The sequence below is a fragment of the Urocampus carinirostris genome, chromosome 17, assembly GCF_059441175.1.
Source record: "Urocampus carinirostris isolate Australia breed hairy pipefish chromosome 17, RoL_Ucar_1.0, whole genome shotgun sequence".
Lineage (NCBI taxonomy): Eukaryota > Metazoa > Chordata > Actinopteri > Syngnathiformes > Syngnathidae > Urocampus > Urocampus carinirostris.
In genome coordinates, this window is record NC_142365.1 from 11,299,760 (window position 1) to 11,316,946 (window position 17,187).

At 41.1% G+C, this 17,187-nt stretch overlaps 1 protein-coding gene across 5 annotated transcripts in view; it reads right to left on the reverse strand.

Moving 5' to 3' along the window:
* The window catches only part of cadm1a (cell adhesion molecule 1a), a 424,802-nt gene that overhangs the window by 83,620 nt on the left and 323,995 nt on the right, over nt 1-17,187 (reverse strand). For all 5 annotated transcript variants that reach the window (XM_088320581.1, XM_088320580.1, XM_088320578.1 and 2 more), the window contains exon 4: nt 4,515-4,667. In XM_088320581.1, coding sequence (XP_088176707.1) covers nt 4,515-4,667 — 153 coding nt within the window. The remainder of the gene's footprint in view (nt 1-4,514; nt 4,668-17,187) is intronic.

A 17,187-nucleotide genomic window follows, 5' to 3' on the forward strand; every position in this document is an offset into this window, starting at 1 on the left:
TCAACTGATCACCACCTGGTGGTGAGTTGGCTTCGATGGTGGGGGAAGATGCCGGCCCGACCCGGCAGACCCAAGCGTGTTGTGAGGGTCTGTTGGGAACGGCTGGCAGAATCTCCTGTCAGAAGAAGTTTCAATTCACACCTCCGGCAGAACTTCGCCCATGTCCCGAGGGAGGCGGGGGACATTGAGTCCGAGTGGACCATGTTCCGCGCCTCCATTGTCGAGGCGGCTGATCGGAGCTGTGGCCGCAAGGTAGTCGGTGCCTGCCGCGGTGGCAACCCTCAGACCCGTTGGTGGTCACCGGCGGTGAGGGATGCCGTCAAGCTGAAGAAGGAGTCTTATCGGGCCTTCCTGGCCTGTGGGACTCTGGAAGCAGCTGGCAGGTATCGGCTGGCCAAGCGGAATGCGGCTTTGGCGGTTGCCGAGGCAAAAACTCGGGCATGGGAGGAGTTTGGCGAGGCCATGGAAGCCGACTTCCGAACGGCTTCGAGGAAATTCTGGTCCACCATCCGACGTCTTAGGGGGAGGAAGCGGTGTGCCATCGACACTGTGTATAGTGCCGATGGGGCGCTGCTGACCTCGACCCGGGACGTTGTGAATCGGTGGGCGGAGTACTTCGAAGACCTCCTCAATTCCACCGGCACGTCTTCCTCTGGGGAAGCAGAGCCTGAGGACTCTGGGTTGGGCTCTCGTATCACTGGGGTTGAAGTCACCGAGGTTGTCAAAAAACTCCTCGGTGGCAGGGCCCCGGGGGTCGATGAGATCCGCCCAGACTTCATTAAGGCTCTGGATGTTGTGGGCGTGTCATGGTTGACGCGCCTCTGCAACATCGCGTGGACATCGGGGACAGTGCCTCTGGACTGGCAGACTGGGGTGGTGGTTCCCGTCTTTAAGAAGGGGGACCGGAGAGTGTGTTCCAACTACAGGGGAATCACACTTCTCAGCCTCCCTGGTAAGGTCTATTCAGGGGTACTGGAGAGGAGGGTCCGCCAGGAAGTCGAATCTCGGATTCAGGAGGAACAGTGTGGTTTTCGTCCTGGCCGTGGAACACTGGACCAGCTCTATACACTCTTCAGGGTCTTTGAGGGTGCATGGGAATTTGCCTGTCCGGTCTACATGTGTTTTGTGGACTTGGAGAAGGCATTCGACCGTGTTCCTCGGGAGGCCCTGTGGGGGGTGCTTCGGGAGTATGGGGTACCGCACAGTCTTATCCGGGCTGTGCGGTCCCTGTATGCCCGGTGCCAGAGTCTGGTCCGCATTGCCGGCAATAAGTCGGATTCGTTCCCGGTGAGGGTTGGGCTCCGCCAGGGCTGCCCTTTGTCACCGATTCTGTTCATAACTTTTATGGACAGAATTTCTAGGCGCAGCCTTGGCGGGGATGGAGTCCGGTTTGGGGGCCTCAGCATTGCGTCACTGCTTTTTGCAGATGACGTGGTGCTGTTGGCTTCCTCAGCCCGTGATCTTCAGCTCTCGCTGGAGCGATTCGCAACCGAGTGTGAAGCGGCCGGGATGGGGATCAGCACCTCCAAGTCCGAGGCCATGGTTCTCAGTCGGAAAAGGGTGGTATGCTCCCTCCGTGTCGGGGAGGAGGTCTTGCCCCAAGTGGAGGAGTTCAAGTATCTTGGGGTCTTGTTCACGAGTGAGGGTAGGATGGAACGGGAGATCGACAGACGGGTCGGTGCAGCGTCTGCCGTCATTCGGACCCTGTACCGGTCTGTCGTGGTGAAGAGGGAGCTGAGCCGAAAGGCAAAGCTCTCGATCTACCAGTCCACCTACGTTCCTACCCTCACCTATGGTCATGAACTTTGGGTCATGACCGAAAGAACTCGATCCCGGATACAAGCGGCCGAAATGAGTTTCCTCCGCAGGGTGGCTGGGTTCTCCCTTAGAGATAGGGTGAGAAGCTCAGTCATCCGGGAGGGACTCGGAGTAGAGCCACTGCTCCTCCGCGTTGAGAGGAGCCAGTTGAGGTGGCTCGGGCATCTAATAAGGATGCCTCCTGGACGCCTCCCTCGGGAGGTGTTCCGGGCATGTCCCACCGGCAGGAGGCCCCGGGGGCGGCCCAGGACACGTTGGAGAGACTATGTCTCTCGGCTGGCTTGGGAACGCCTCGGGGTCCCGTCGGATGAGCTGGAGGAAGTGGCTGGGGATAGGGACGTCTGGGCTTCCCTTTTAACGCTGCTGCCCCCGCGACCCGACCTCGGATAAGCGGAAGACAATGGATGGATGGATGGATTTTATTATTATTCGTGCAACCCTACCCCTTACAGTAATTCTAATTCCATGCGCCCAATGGTCGGGTGCGCCCTATATATGAATAAATATAAGAACAGACTATTGTTTGGGGTGCGCCTTATATATTCAAACAAATATAACAAAAATAACACTTTTTGGGGTGCACCTTTTAATTCAGGGCACCTTATAGTGCGTTAAATATGGCAGTAATCATGAAATCAAATTGTAAATTTCCTAAATACCACTCTAGCTTATGGCAAGCTAAATTAAAGACTTATTAAGACTTTTTTGATGTCAAGTCTAGTCATACTTATTTGTGACCCCCTTAATCAAAAGGAGTCTTAAAGGGCTGCACAGACCACAGATTATTGCAAACTACAGACTATTATGACACCATCCCCTGATCTAAAACCTTCGTGAAGGCAAGGAAAAACTCAAAATCTCAGAATGAGGAAAATGAAGAAACCTTGAGAAGGTTGAAATCAAATTTCAGACCAAATCAATCAAAAAAAACACAATTGAAACAAACAAACAAAATAAAAAATACAAATATTTCTTGCCTATAACATATGGTGCCTTGTGAATTTTAGTGAATAAAGCTTGTCGGACAGACACTTATCATGAAATGTCCACTTTACGGGAGTGGGGCAAAGTAAACGTGTCCGTCCCAAGTGTCTATGTGCATTGTGGGTAGACCTAAGACACGTGTCCGACTGAAACCACATCGCCGTTTTGATACTTTGACTATTGTGGTCACGCTACCAAAGTCAAAGAAGGGCTAACACATCAACCTCCCTTCTCGTCATCATCCTTCCGATCTCCTCTTTCTTCCACTCAGTCGCTTTACTTCCACATCCTCTCACATTTAGTGACCCGAGAACTAGGGTTTGCGGGACCTTTCGGTCTCCAACCCCCCTTTCTCTGCCTTGCTGTCTCTTAGGAAGTATCGATAGAGAGGAGGGGAAAAGTCAAAGAAGACGATTGATAAATGTTACTAAATCTTTTAGTTCAAACAAACATAAATCTTATTCATGTTTTCACATTTTTAAGACTTTTGAAAACATTTAATTCAAGACATTGAAATGATAATTAAGGCTTTATTTTTAGTGAATTAAGGCTGCATGGTTTTGAGGAAACACCCAATTGCGATTTTTCACACCAGTATTGCGGTTTTCGATTTTAAAGATAGGGGCATTTTCTTTGCTAGTTTTGTTCTATTCGTAACTACTTAACCCTTGGATGTATGACCTACCACTACCTACATGCTTCCAAGAGTGGAGTCGGTAATTAGTGGGGAAATAAAATCAAAATACTAAAGGTATCATGTCATAAACATGTTTTCTGAGGAATAACTGACATATGACAATACGTCAACTGTAGAATAACAACCCATGGGGTCGTCTTTGATCCCACTAATGCATCCAAGAGTTAATTCTAGAGGCTATAATAGAGCGGCATGGTGGTTGAGTGGTTAGCGCCTCCGTGGCAAAGTTCTGTGTTCATGGGTTCAAATCCAGCTACCTGCCTTCCTGTGCAGAGTTTGCATGTTCTCCCCGTGCTTGTTTTTTTTTCCTCCGGGCACTCCGGTTTCCTCCCACATTCCAAAAATATGCATGTCAGGTTTATCGGCCGGTCCACATTGTCCCTAGGTGTAAATGAGCGAGCAAATTGTCTGTCTCTTTGTTTCGTGCAACTGGCTGGCGACCAGTTCAGGGTGTCCAATGCCTACTGCCTGAAGACGGCTAGGATGGGCTCCAGCAACCCCGCGACCATACTGAGGATAAGCGGTGTAGAAGATAGATGGATGGATGGGCCAGAAGAAAAACGTACTATTTTTTTATGTTCCAAACTAGTTGGGGACAAAACTTGGGAGTGTTTCTCTGCAAAAGAGACCAAAACGTCCAGATTCTCCAAACAGTTCAAAAACAGCATTCAATTTACTCTAAGTACATCTTGGATTGAGATTTAATGTGAAATTTACAGGAAGGAATATAAGCAAACAGCGCCCTCTTCTGTAGGGCTTTGCTAGGGTTGCTGTCTATAAATCCTTAAAAAAAGGGCAGTATTTTGCGATGACAAAATCGCACTATGTCACATCGCAATGTCAATTAGATTTCGGTTCATCGTGCAGCCTTACGACAAATTCAATGCCTTTTAAGGCTTTTTCAAGGACCCGCGGGAACCTGGTCCAGGTTCCGGTATGTGAAATGTTCCCACCTCTCCGCCGCCAAGTCGTGAAAAACAGCGGCTGTCAATCAATGAAATATACGTGGGCTTACCCAGCACGGTGATGTCGGCGTAGGCCTCCTGAGGCGGGTCGGTGTACAGCTGGCAGACGTAACGTCCTTCGTCCGAAAGCGACACGTTGGACAGCGACACTCGCAGTTCGTTGTCCGAGAAATTCACCAGCTGGAAACGGGCGTCTTTTAGCGCTAGCCGGCGAGAAAATAGAAAAACACCAGATGAGAAGGCGTTACCTGCTGCTTTATATATATGTCTGTGCGTGCTTCTACATAATCAGGGATAAAAAAGATAAGCTTACCTCAATCAATGCAACTTCTCTTGAAATTGTATTCATGCCTATGCTCACTTTGCACAATGTTGCCTATTTTTGCACTAGCGCATATTGCACTAATACGATCCCAAAACTGTATGTAACATCCTAAATACCCACACTTCTTGTGTAAATATTGTGTAAATTATAACCTTTATCTTCTTTGTTCCTTTATCTTCTTTGCTTTCTTTTATCCTCACTGTTAAATGTGAACCTGGAGTGCCACGTCCAATTCCGTTGTCAGTGAGTGTGCCAGACAATTTTTGCCATTTTGACTCATTTTTGAAGGCCTACGTAAACTTAGTCCTGCAGCTTAATAGGCATAGCTTACAACCCGGCCCTTGAGAGCCGCATGTCCTGCATCCGTTTGGAGTTTCTCTGCTCCAATTCAGGTGATTCAAGTCACCTGGATCATTATCAAGCTCTCTCAAAGCTTGCTAACAAGCTGAAAATTGGCATCACTTGTGTTGGAGAAGGAAACCTCCAAAATATGCAGGACATGCGGCTCTCGAGGACCGAGTTGGCCACCCCTGGCATAGCACATATCAAAGGAAAGCTCGGACCCTCATATTTTACTAGAAAACAAAGTATTTTTTTTGTTTTTACCATTGTTTAGTAAACATTGCTCAGTTTCTTGATTAAACTCACGGTGTGAAAGGATGCATTCCAAGCAGAACTTTCACTTAAGTGCCTTTTTTTGCATTTGTGAAACCTCCAATATCCAAAAAAATGCTTTCCATAAACACAAGGATCCCAGAACCGCCAGGGTCATAGAGGCACCACTTCCTGTGGGGTGTCTTGGGCAAGGACCGCCCGCTCCGTAACAGATACAGGTTTCTACCCTGACCTTAACCAGTGTCTGAAATAACGTCTGCCAGGACGCCCGGGGCGTGCATCTTTTACGTCAGGCGTACAACTTACAAAACGTCTCCGCCCGGGTGGCCGACAACTTTTTCAAGGAAAAACAAAAAAAAAAAAAAAAACAATTTTTTTTTCAAAAGATGCTTTGTTCCGATTTCGAAATCTTCGTTCGGTTTGAATATTTCGGAAATTCGGTTCGTTTGGCAATTTGCAGCCGATGAGAAGCCTGCATCCAATAACTTGGTGCTTCCGGACTTTCCAGAGCGTTATAAGGTCCTGCATTTGCATATCATTTTCCAAAGTAGACGCACAGAGAAGACAAGAAAAATTGATAACTGGTTAGAAAGCAAGCCAAAACCTCAGCCCCAGAAGAAATTTTCAAAAGAAGCTAACAAAATTGATGACGCTACAAAACGTAAACGTACATTAAAAGCATCGTGGAAAGAGGAGTTCACGTGGCTTGTAGCAGACGACGCAACGCAAACATTGCATGAAGGAAGATGAGTAAATACAGGTACCTACTGATGGCAGATGGAAAACATGCAATGAATAAGTAGATTTATAAGAAACTTAATTTTAAAGTGTTGTTCTGTTATATATTCTAATGATCAATCCTTAATGCCTTGCAACAATGGTTTTTTTTTTTGCGATTAGTCGTCTTATTGTGTTTCAAGTTGTGAAAAACGGGGCAGGCAACTTTATGGCCGGGCAGGCCACTTTTCAGAGTTGTCTGCCCTGTTGTCCGCTAACTTTTTGTCATGAGTTTCAGACACTGCCTTAACCCTAACCCAGTAGCAGGAGAAGCCTCAGGGTCCTAACAGCTGAAAGCAAGTTATATTCAAAGTTTTTTAAGACTTCTTTAATGCTTTTTGAAATCAAATTTAAGACAGAGTTGACAAAAAAAAAAAACACAATTGAAACAAACAAACCAGAAATCACCACATGAAGTAGAGGCAATTTTTAACAAATGTTTACTTGAATTTGTTATTTGAATCACGTTTAGGTTCATTTAAAAACGTTCCTTCTGAAAAACAGCTCTCTCCAAAGTTTAAGACATGGAAAACAATTCCATGGAACTCTTCTGCTACATTGATGAGCATTTTATCATGAATCATTAAAAAAAAATGACTTTTTTACTAATCTTTTCAGTTCACACAAATATAAATCTTATGTTTTCACATTTTTAAGACTTTTGAAAATTGGATTCAAGAGAATTTAATGCTATGTAAGGCCTATGAGACAGTTGTGGCAAAGAAAGTGAGCTCTGCTGTGGGCACAGAGCTGGACAGCCTGGCAACAGTAGCTGAGAGACGGGTACTGGAAAAGCTGCGGTCAATCATGGACAATCTATCGCATCCACTACACAGCATTATCTCCAGACAGAAGAGCAGTCTTGTACCACGGACAGATTGAAGAGATCTTTTCTTCCTCATGCCATGAGGCTCTTTAACTCTACCCGGCAGAGTAAAAGCCCACATTAAACCACACCACCTACATTGCATATTACTGAATTTTATTGCAATATGTATTCTGTGTAGCACTAATTAGATATTCTATATAACACGCTACAGTGGGCATTTGCACGTCACATTGGGTATTTGTATATTGTATTCTCTTTGCTTTATTATTGTATTGTTCTCAGCTCAGGGATGCTGCTGGAAATGTGAATTTCCCTGCGGGGATGAATAAAGTATCTATCTATCTATCTATCTATTTAATTTTTAGAATAATACATTTAATGCTTTTTAAGACTTTTCAAGGATCTGAAGAACCCCTAGCCTCCTGATCTGACTCAGATACAGCACCTTCATCATCTTGTCGCTGTTGTGTTTTGGTGTATTGTATTGTCCTGCTCTTTAGAGATAAGCCGGTTCTTAGCATCGATGGGTAGCGGTATATGTGTGTAATACTAGATCCTAAATCACTGGGAGGTAAACCCTTTCATTGCAAAATTTAGAGTACACCTGTTTTGTTCATATTCACATTGTACGAAACACAATGCATCGCTTGTGGCTTTCATATTTTTCTTGGAAAATAAATGTGGCTATGACATTACACGTTTGCCTTTGTGACACATTAAAGGCTAAAAGGCTCTTTGTCTGGTAAAGGACTTTGCACTTCGTAAATATTTGTGTCGACATTCAAATTAATTATGTGTCTCAGTGACTGAATAACTGGAAAGTTAAAATTGAAAAAGTTTCTTCAAAATAAACTCACAATAAAATGTTGCAAGTACACTGAACGTATGCATTAATGATGCATAAACTGCTAGAACTTTTCAGTGACGTGATCACTCGATTTTGGTCACTCGGGGGCCGCCCACACACTCTCAATCGCCGGATAGAGGAAGCAATACGTGAAAGTGGGGGTTCTCGATGTGTGGACAAAGATCTGATTAAAGCCATTCCTGCCATCTAAAAAGTGAGTTATACTGTAGTCCATTCTAGAGTATGGATACTTACTGAACAAATCCTTTGGAATAAAGGATTTTCGGCCCGATAGGAAAAATAGAGAAATAGATCAGTCACCTGGTGCCAGACTGTAATATTCAATCAGCCGTCACTACTTGTTAGAAATATCCCAAGTATTTATCTATAATGATTTTGGCTGTGGTTTCTCTAAATGGTGGATTAATTCTTGCACATCACTAATTAGATGACGAGGCATTTGTCTATCGAAAGAGGTCATAGTAACTCTTGCTATTTACCGGCGTTTCATCACTTTTCTTCACTTTGACATTTAGAGCACTAGGCAGAAATCCCATCAACGCCATAGCGGTGCTGTGTTTTGACAAAACCGTCAGATTTCCCTCGTCCACACCAGTTCTAAGCCAGATACTAGGCACTGGCCGTTGCGGGTTGTAGTCTGGAATTTACGGTAATTAGAAGATTTCTGGCGGGGATCTTGTAAACATTCATTGAGCACCTTGCTTTGGAAAAAAAATCCCAGTTATTTTAAATAAATATATGTATATTTCTGTAATCTGATCTCTCACTTTGACTTAATTGCAGCGATAAGCTCGATTTACATTAGCGACTTTAATACGCCAGTGTCGGGTGCTTTTCACTTAATGACTTCGACAGACTCCGATCTACCTCGGGGCCCCGTGGAATAACTTAGGCCCCTCAACACCGCCCTCCCCTTTCAATTTCATATAAATTCAAATGGTTTGATATCCTTAACTGAACTGGAGATAATAACTTCCTTTTAGGGTGCCCGCTAATGTACTGCACCGTTATTTCAGCGGTTCTTAATTAGAAATAATATTGCTTCGGTTTCAGTCGGGGGTGGGAAACTAGTTGGAGTAGGGGGCCACGTAAGGTTCACATTTTTGGCCGAGGGGCCGATACTAGAGACTTATCAATTTTTTATCATTTATGAATAAATAAACATGCAGACATTTACATGTTATACTTCTTTTGAAAGATTAGTTTCAATAAATTGGTTTTAAAACACTCACACTTAAGCAAAACCATCGATTAGATCCCTGTTCAATATATATATATATATATATATATATATATAAATAGATAGATAGATAGATAGATAGATAGATACTTTATTCATCCCCGTAGGGAAATTCACACTTCCAGCAGTTTACCCCGTTGTTTATTAACAGATTCACATGATGCCCTATAAGTGCTTGTAGCGGAGTGGATGACGTCACGCTAGTCCAAAAGTTTGACATCCCTGCGGCAGATGGAAATCTTTTCTTGTGAAAATCCAGGGATACACCACCTCGTGTTAGCAAGTCCGCCTCCTCTCCGATTCCCCCCGGCTTTCGTGTCTCTGTTTAGCGGCGTTGAAGCCCGATTGCTCCGGGTAGCTCCGGGTGGCTACACGTTAGCGTCCGGAATGCTAAACGTGAGCCACATTTCCGCAAAACACAGCAACTGCGCTCCCTGTGCGCTTCGATGTTTTCCACCAGCACTCGATGATCTTATTTGGTCGTGAGTTCGCATTTACCATGATTACGGATGGTACCGAAGACTTATATCGCCGCTAGCCGCTTCGCTAGCCGCTTCGCTAGCCGCTTCGCTAGCCGCATCGCTAGCTCCGGCTCTTCTTCCACGATAGGCCCCTTCATCACGCCGGCACGAGAATTCTTCAGGGCAAGGAGTTGAACCCTTGATTAGACGCATTTTTGTGCGCTAAAACCGATGTCCATAGGATAGAAGTAATCCATAGTGTAGTATATATATAAATATATATATATATATATATATACATACAATTACTGAAGATATATCTTATATATATCTTTTAGGATTTTTGTAGTATTTCTACAGTCCCATTTTTGTAGTATTGATGTAGTATTGATGTAGTATTACTGTAGTTTTATTCATGTAGTATTTTTTGTAGTAGTTCTGCAGTAGTATTTTGCCAAACTCGCTAAAAGTCCACGGTTTGAGACTGGGTGGAAACATTTGTTGGCCTGGAGAGGGATGGGCACCACCAGGCTGTACTTGCTCAATGCACAAAACAGGAAATGGTGCACCATTGACCCAAGTGGTTAAGGGATGCAATCAACCAACCATGATTGTAGTATTTCTGTAGTATTGCTATTGTGGAATTTTGGTAGAATGTCTCTAGTATTACTGAAGTTGTATTTTTGTAGTATTTCTGCCGTAATACTTCTGTAGTAGTATCTATTATTTTTGTAGTAAAACTTCTGTTTCATTGTATTACTGTAATGGGATTTTTGTTGTATTTCTGTAGAAATATTTATGTAGTGTAATGATTTTTTTTGTTAATATTTGGATATTTCTGTAGTGAGCAGCACGGTGACGCAGTGGTTAGCGCATGTGCGGCACAGTTCATGTCATGGGAACCTCCTGCGTGGGTTCAAATCCAGCTCCAGACTTCCTGTGTGGAATTTGTATGTTCTCCCCGTGCTTGTGTGGGTTTCCTCCGGGCACTCCGGTTTCCTCCCACATTCCAAAAACATGCATGTCAGGTGAATTGGCCGGTCCAAATTGTCCCTAGGTGTGAATGAGCGAGTGAGTTGTCTGTCCCCGTGTGCCCTGCAATTGGCTGGCAACCAGTTCAGGGTGTCCCCTGCCCACTGCCCGATGATTGCTGGGATGGGCTCCAGCACCCCCGCGACCCTACTGAGGATAAGCGGTGCAGCTAATGAGATGAGATGAGATATTTCTGTAGTAGTATCGATTTTGTTTTACCGTCGTACTATTTCCGTAGTAGTATTTTTGTATCATTGCATTAATGTATTGGTATTTTTGTAGCATTTTCGTAGAAGTATTTTTGTAGCGTTCCTGTTTTAGTTTACACTTTTGTAATATTACTGAACTTGTATTTTTGTAGTATTTCAGCCGTAATATTCCTGTATTAGTATTTTTTATTTCTGAAGTAAAATCTCTGTATCATTGTATTTCTGTAATGGGATTTTGTTCGTATTTCAGTAGAAGTATTTTTGTAGTATCATGATTTTTTTTAAATATTTGTATATTTCTGTAGTAGCATCTATTATGTTTTTCTGTCGCACTCATTCTGTAGTAGTATTTTTGTATTATTGTATTACTGTAATGGGATTTTTGTCGTATTTCGGTAGAAGTATTTGTAGTATTGATTTTTCTTTTAAATATTTGTATATCTGTAGTAGTATCTATTTTGTTTTTCTGTCGTACTATTTCTGTAGTAGTATTTTTGTATCATTGTATTACTGTATTGGTATTTTTGTAGTATTTCGGTTTTAGTTTACACTTTTGTAATATTACTGAACTTGTATTTTTGTAGTATTTCTGCCGTAACATTTCTGGAGTAGTAGCTATTTTATTTCTGTAGTAAAATTTCTGTATCATTGCATTACTGTAATGGGATTTTTGTAGTATTTCAGTAGAAGTATTTTTGTAGTATTATGGTTTTTTTATATTTGTAGATTTCTGTAGTAGTATCTATTTAAATCATAAATGCCACGTTTTTATATGCTAGCTAAAGGCCAACACCCACTTAAAACATGGCTAAAAAATTCTTCTTTGTGTGTAATTAATGCGTTATACTGCCCCTCTGAGGACAAATGTGGAACTTATATATATCAAGAAAGTCAATTTTTCAAATTGTTATTTTCTTTCTTTTTTAAATAATAAAAAGTAAAGGGACTGTCTTTGTTTTTGGGACGGTTTAACAGGAGTCAAGCCAATTTGAAAACAGTTATCATTTTTATAATTATTATTATCATTATTCAGCACTACAAAAAGTAATAAAATAAAATAATCTTAAATTGAATTAAAAAAAAACACAAAATTATGGTAATGGAATTATTGATGAAATAAAAGTATACAATGATTTTTAATTTGAAATATATAATAATAATTAAGAACAAAAATGATAATAATATGTTTAAACAATTATTTATGTATTTTTTTCACCCCCCAAAAATACCTTCACTTAAAAAAATTAGAAGAAAAAATAATGCTTTAATCTTATCAGTATAATTATCATTATTTAGTTTTTTGGTATGGAGACCCAGACATAGTTAAAATCAGTGATTCGAGTGCAACTTCAAACAATTTCTCACGTAAAAGTCTTGATTGTTCATCATCTTCGGCGAGCGCTACCCGTTAGCATTCATTAGCGGCTAACCGTCGCGGTTTAATGCAATTAAAAGCGCTGCCTGTTTCACTCGTAGCGACCATTTCCACTTTGCGACTGATTGAAGACGAGCTAACCTCCTCCGAGAAAATTAGATCACAAAAAAGATATCGTAGTAAAAATATGTTTAAAACCTAATTTTTATTCATGCTAATCGTGCTAAGTTTTTTTTTTTGTTACAACTAAGCTATAGCCATCTTTTCAGAGGATAAAGAATGTGTGCCTCAAGGAGTTTTTCACACTCTTTATTCAACTATTCAAAATCAAAAAAAGGTTTAAAGATTTATGACTGCTGCAAAGAATAATGGCTTACTTGAGTGCAAACATCAAGCTACCTTATTCGCATTTTTAAGAAAATAGGGGCTAATTTATTTTATATACTTATTTTTATTTTTGCGGAAGATAAAGAACCTATGCTTTTAAATATATTTTTTTCTTTATTTTGGCTGACTGCATTTGTAAAAGCTTAAGATGTGTGTGACTGTTACATTAAATCTTGTTAGCATGTGTGCTAGCATTCAGCTAGCAGACAAGTCTAAGTCCAATTTACTGTAAGTAGTAATAACATTTTTTGCAGAGGATAAAGAATATATGCCTCAAATATTTTTTCCACACACTTTATATACGTATTCCAAAACAAAAAAGCTCAAAGATTTATGACTGCTGCACAAAATCTTTGCTAACTTGTGTGCTAAAATCAAACTACCTTTCTAGCAATTTTAGGCAAATAAGGCTAATTCATCGGTTATAATTATGTTTATTTTTGCGGAAGATCAAGAACCAATGTCTTCAGATATTTTTATTCTTTATTTTGCCTGACTGCAACTATATATATATATATATATATATATATATATATGTATAACTTTGACATTTTTATTGTCTAGTATCTTGTGCATCCATTCAATATGGTTAGTGTAAAGTAGAGGTAAGATCGGGCCAAAAAAAAGCACCCGAGCCCGACGCAGGCCCGAGGGGTATTAAACCCGACCCGGACCGAGCCCGACTAATTAACTGGATTTGCTGGCCCGGCCCGAAAGGGGCCCGAAATTACATATTTTATTTATAAGGAGGGGTGATTTATGATAACAAATTAAACTCTGCCTTTTGTTACAACATCTAGGCCTAAGTTAATTAAACTGTATAAACATTTACATCTTTTATATTTCTGTGTCTGCACTGCAGATGTTACATTAAGCGACAATCTGTCATTGACGGTTTTTTTTTTTTGAGGTAGCGAAAACATTTAAGGGCGTCCGTCATTTTGACGACTTGATCATTGGGCCATAAGCTAAACTTTACCTTCTTTCTAGCTAAATGTCTTTTATTTTTTATGATTGAGAAATGTTAGGTAGCAATGCTTGCTCTCTGCACTATTGTAATTACAGCGTTATTGTTACAGTGTTAATGTTACTGTGTACCTGACTTGTTAACCTGACTGCCCATTTTGCACATCTGGTTAGTTACTCTTCTTGCACTATCGGCACTATGGTAAAATACTATACGTAGCCAAAATACAATACAACATTATTTATATCTGTACATTCAAGGAAACTGTGGGGGTCAGATGCATCGACATTTCGTTCTGTATACACGTGTACTAGAATGACAATAAAGTAGATCTGAATCTGAATCTGAATCTGACTGTTACATTGAATCTTGTTAGCATGTTTGCTAGCATCCAGCTAGCAGACAAGTCTAAGGCAAATTTACTGTAAGTAGTGATATAATTTTTGAAGAGGATAAAGACTATATGCCCTCATATATTTGTTTTCATATTTTGTTGCATGAAACCTTGAAAGGACTTCACGATTTATGACTTATAAAGAATATTTTCTAGCTTGTGTGCTAGGATCAAGCTAGCAGACTAGCATGAGGCAAATTTACTGTATATTGTGATATCATTTTTGCAGAAGGATAAATATATGCCCTCCATATATTTGTTTTCATATTTTGTTGAATGAAACCTTAAAAGGTCTCCACAATTTATGACTTATACTGAATCTTTGCTAGCTTGTGTGCTAGGACCAAGCTAGTAGACTAGCATGAGGCAAATTTACTATATGTAGCAATATTATTTTTTGCAGAGGATAAAGAATATACATATATATCATATATTTGTTTTCATGTTTTGCCAGAATGAAACCTTAAAGAGACAGTGTGTTATATTTTGGCACCTCAACATGAACATATCAATGTTAAATTTGTATTTTCTTTTTACATAAAGGAATCCCTATCTAGAAGACGCCGCCATGTTTGTCTGCTGTGTTTTTGTTCGCATTAGACAACAGTGCCATCAAGTGATAACAAAATACACAAAGGGGCTTTAAAAAGCCTGTACAATTAGCTTGTGTGCTAGGATCAAGCTAGCAGACGAGCATAAAGCAAATTTACCGTACGTATTAATATTATTTTTTGCATTGGTTAAAGAATATACACCTTCAAATATTTGTTTTCATATTTTGACAGTGTGTACTATTTGGTGCCTCATAGAGGAACAAAAACATTCATTTAGTCAAAACAAAACATTGATTTGAATAATAGGCAAAAATACATGAACACATCATTGTTGCTTTTTGTTCACATTAGAAAACAGTGCCATCTAGTGGTCAAATATTACACACGGGAGCTTTAAAAAAAGGCTACACAGAAGCTACTTGGCTTTGAATATATTCTGTTCATTTTCTGCTTGCGTCAAGATTTATGACTGTTACGCTGATTCCTTCAAAGCTTTCAAGCTAGCATAAAGCTAGCAGACTAGCTAAGGGAAAATCTACTGCGGGTTTTTTTGCGCAAAAACATAAGTTTTTTTAAGGACATTGAATTCGCACTAATCGTAATCGTTAGTTGAAGCGGGGACAAGGGTGAGCGATCCAAGGACACGTCCACAATGTCTCGGCGGTCGGTTGACACGCGAGCGGTCGGGCGGACATTTTTTTTTTCCTAGCTAGCCACACTTTTTTTTTTTTTACCCTGGCTAGCCGGACATTTCTATTACGGATGTGTCAGAGCGAGCCGCATCACACATCACTCCTCTTTCGGCGATTTGGGACGCGCTGAAAAAAGGAAAAAAAAAACAAACCACGGCGACCTTTTGTGCCGTGCTATTTTTTGTCCTCCGTCTCGTTAGAAGGACACGGTTGACACATTGACACAGCGGGACGTCTGTCCAACTTTTATTGGATTTTCTGTCTTGACATTCGTCCAGGATTATCGGCGAGGCTTGATTCTGGACATGTTTTGTTTTTCCCGGTTAAATTATCCATCTTGTACGTGACTTCATGACATCCATGAGTCCCCAGGTGTCATCAAAAACTAATTTCAGATTTATGAGTATTATATAGCGAATGAGCTAAAAATGTGGAGTACTTTTTCGCTATCAGGCTACATTTTTACCTATCCAGCTAACTATCAAGCTACCCTTTTAGCTATTTAGAAAGCTATCTAGCTAGCTTTTTACATTTTATTGCATGCTATCTAGCTAACATGTTATCGTTTTGCTAGTTATCAAGCTAAATTATTGGCCTCTTTTAAAGCTAGCTATGTTGCTTCTTTTTAGCGTTCTATTTTGTTGGCTTTTTACTCTTTGAGCTAGTAATCTGGCTCCCTTTTAGTTTTTTACCCATTTCATTTTTTGCTACATATCAAGCTACATTTTAGCTATTTAGCTAAGTTGCTATTCTTGAAATTCATATCAAGCTGGGAGGCCGTTGCACTTATTAGTAACAAAAAGTAGCCCGACGCTTGAACAAGTTTGGAGACCCCTGATCGAGTATGATTATCTGGAAAACCATCCATCCACCCATTCATCCATCCATGAAGTTTGTCTTTTGATCTACCCATCCATTTATTAATAAAAGGCATCCATTCATGTATTCATCCTTTTATGAAGGCCATCATTCATTCCTGAAAGCCATATATACATCAGCTCATCCATCTTTGAAGGCCATCCATTAATGCCATCCGTTCACCTGTCAATCCACCCATCTAAGAAGGCCATCCATCTATTCATCCATTCATGAAGCCATCTATCCATCTATTCTTTGACGCTGTCCACCCATCTATCCATCCATGCGTCCATGAAACCCTCCATCATCCATGAAGCCATCCATCCATGAACCCATACATGCATCCATGAAACCATCCATCCATCCATGCGTCCATGAAACCCTCCATCATCCATGAACCCATACATGCATCCATGAAACCATCCATCCAACCATTCATTCATGAAGCCATCCATCCATACATCCATTAATCCATCCATCCATGAAGCCATCCATCCATCTGTCCCTTAGGGCTGTCCGTCTATCCATCCATCCATGAAGCCATCCATCCATCCATTCATAGATAGATAGATAGATAGATAGATAGATAGATACTTTATTCATCCCCGAAGGGAAATTCATGAAGCCATCCATCAATCCGTGAAGCCACGCATCCATCAATCTATTCTTTAGGGCTGTCCATCCATCCATCTATTCATCCATTCATGAAGCCATCCATCCATCCATGAAGACATCTGTCCATTCATCTATTCATGAAGCCATCAATCCATGAAGCCATCCGTCCATCCACCCATGAAGCCATCCATCCATCCATTAATGAAAACTTCCATCCATCTGTCTGTAAAGCCATCCATCCATCTGTCTATCCACCCATGAAGCCATCCATCCATCCATGAAAACTTCCATCCATCCGTCCGTAAAGCCATCCATCCATTCATCCATCCATCCATTCATCCATCCATGAAGCCATCCATCCATCCATGAAGCTATCCATCCATCTATGAATTAAACTATCCATTCTTCCATACATTCATCCACCCATCCATTAAACCATCCATTAAACCATCCATTCATCCATCCATCCATTCAAGAAACCTTCCATCCATCTATCCGTGAAGCCTTCCATCCATCCATCCATGA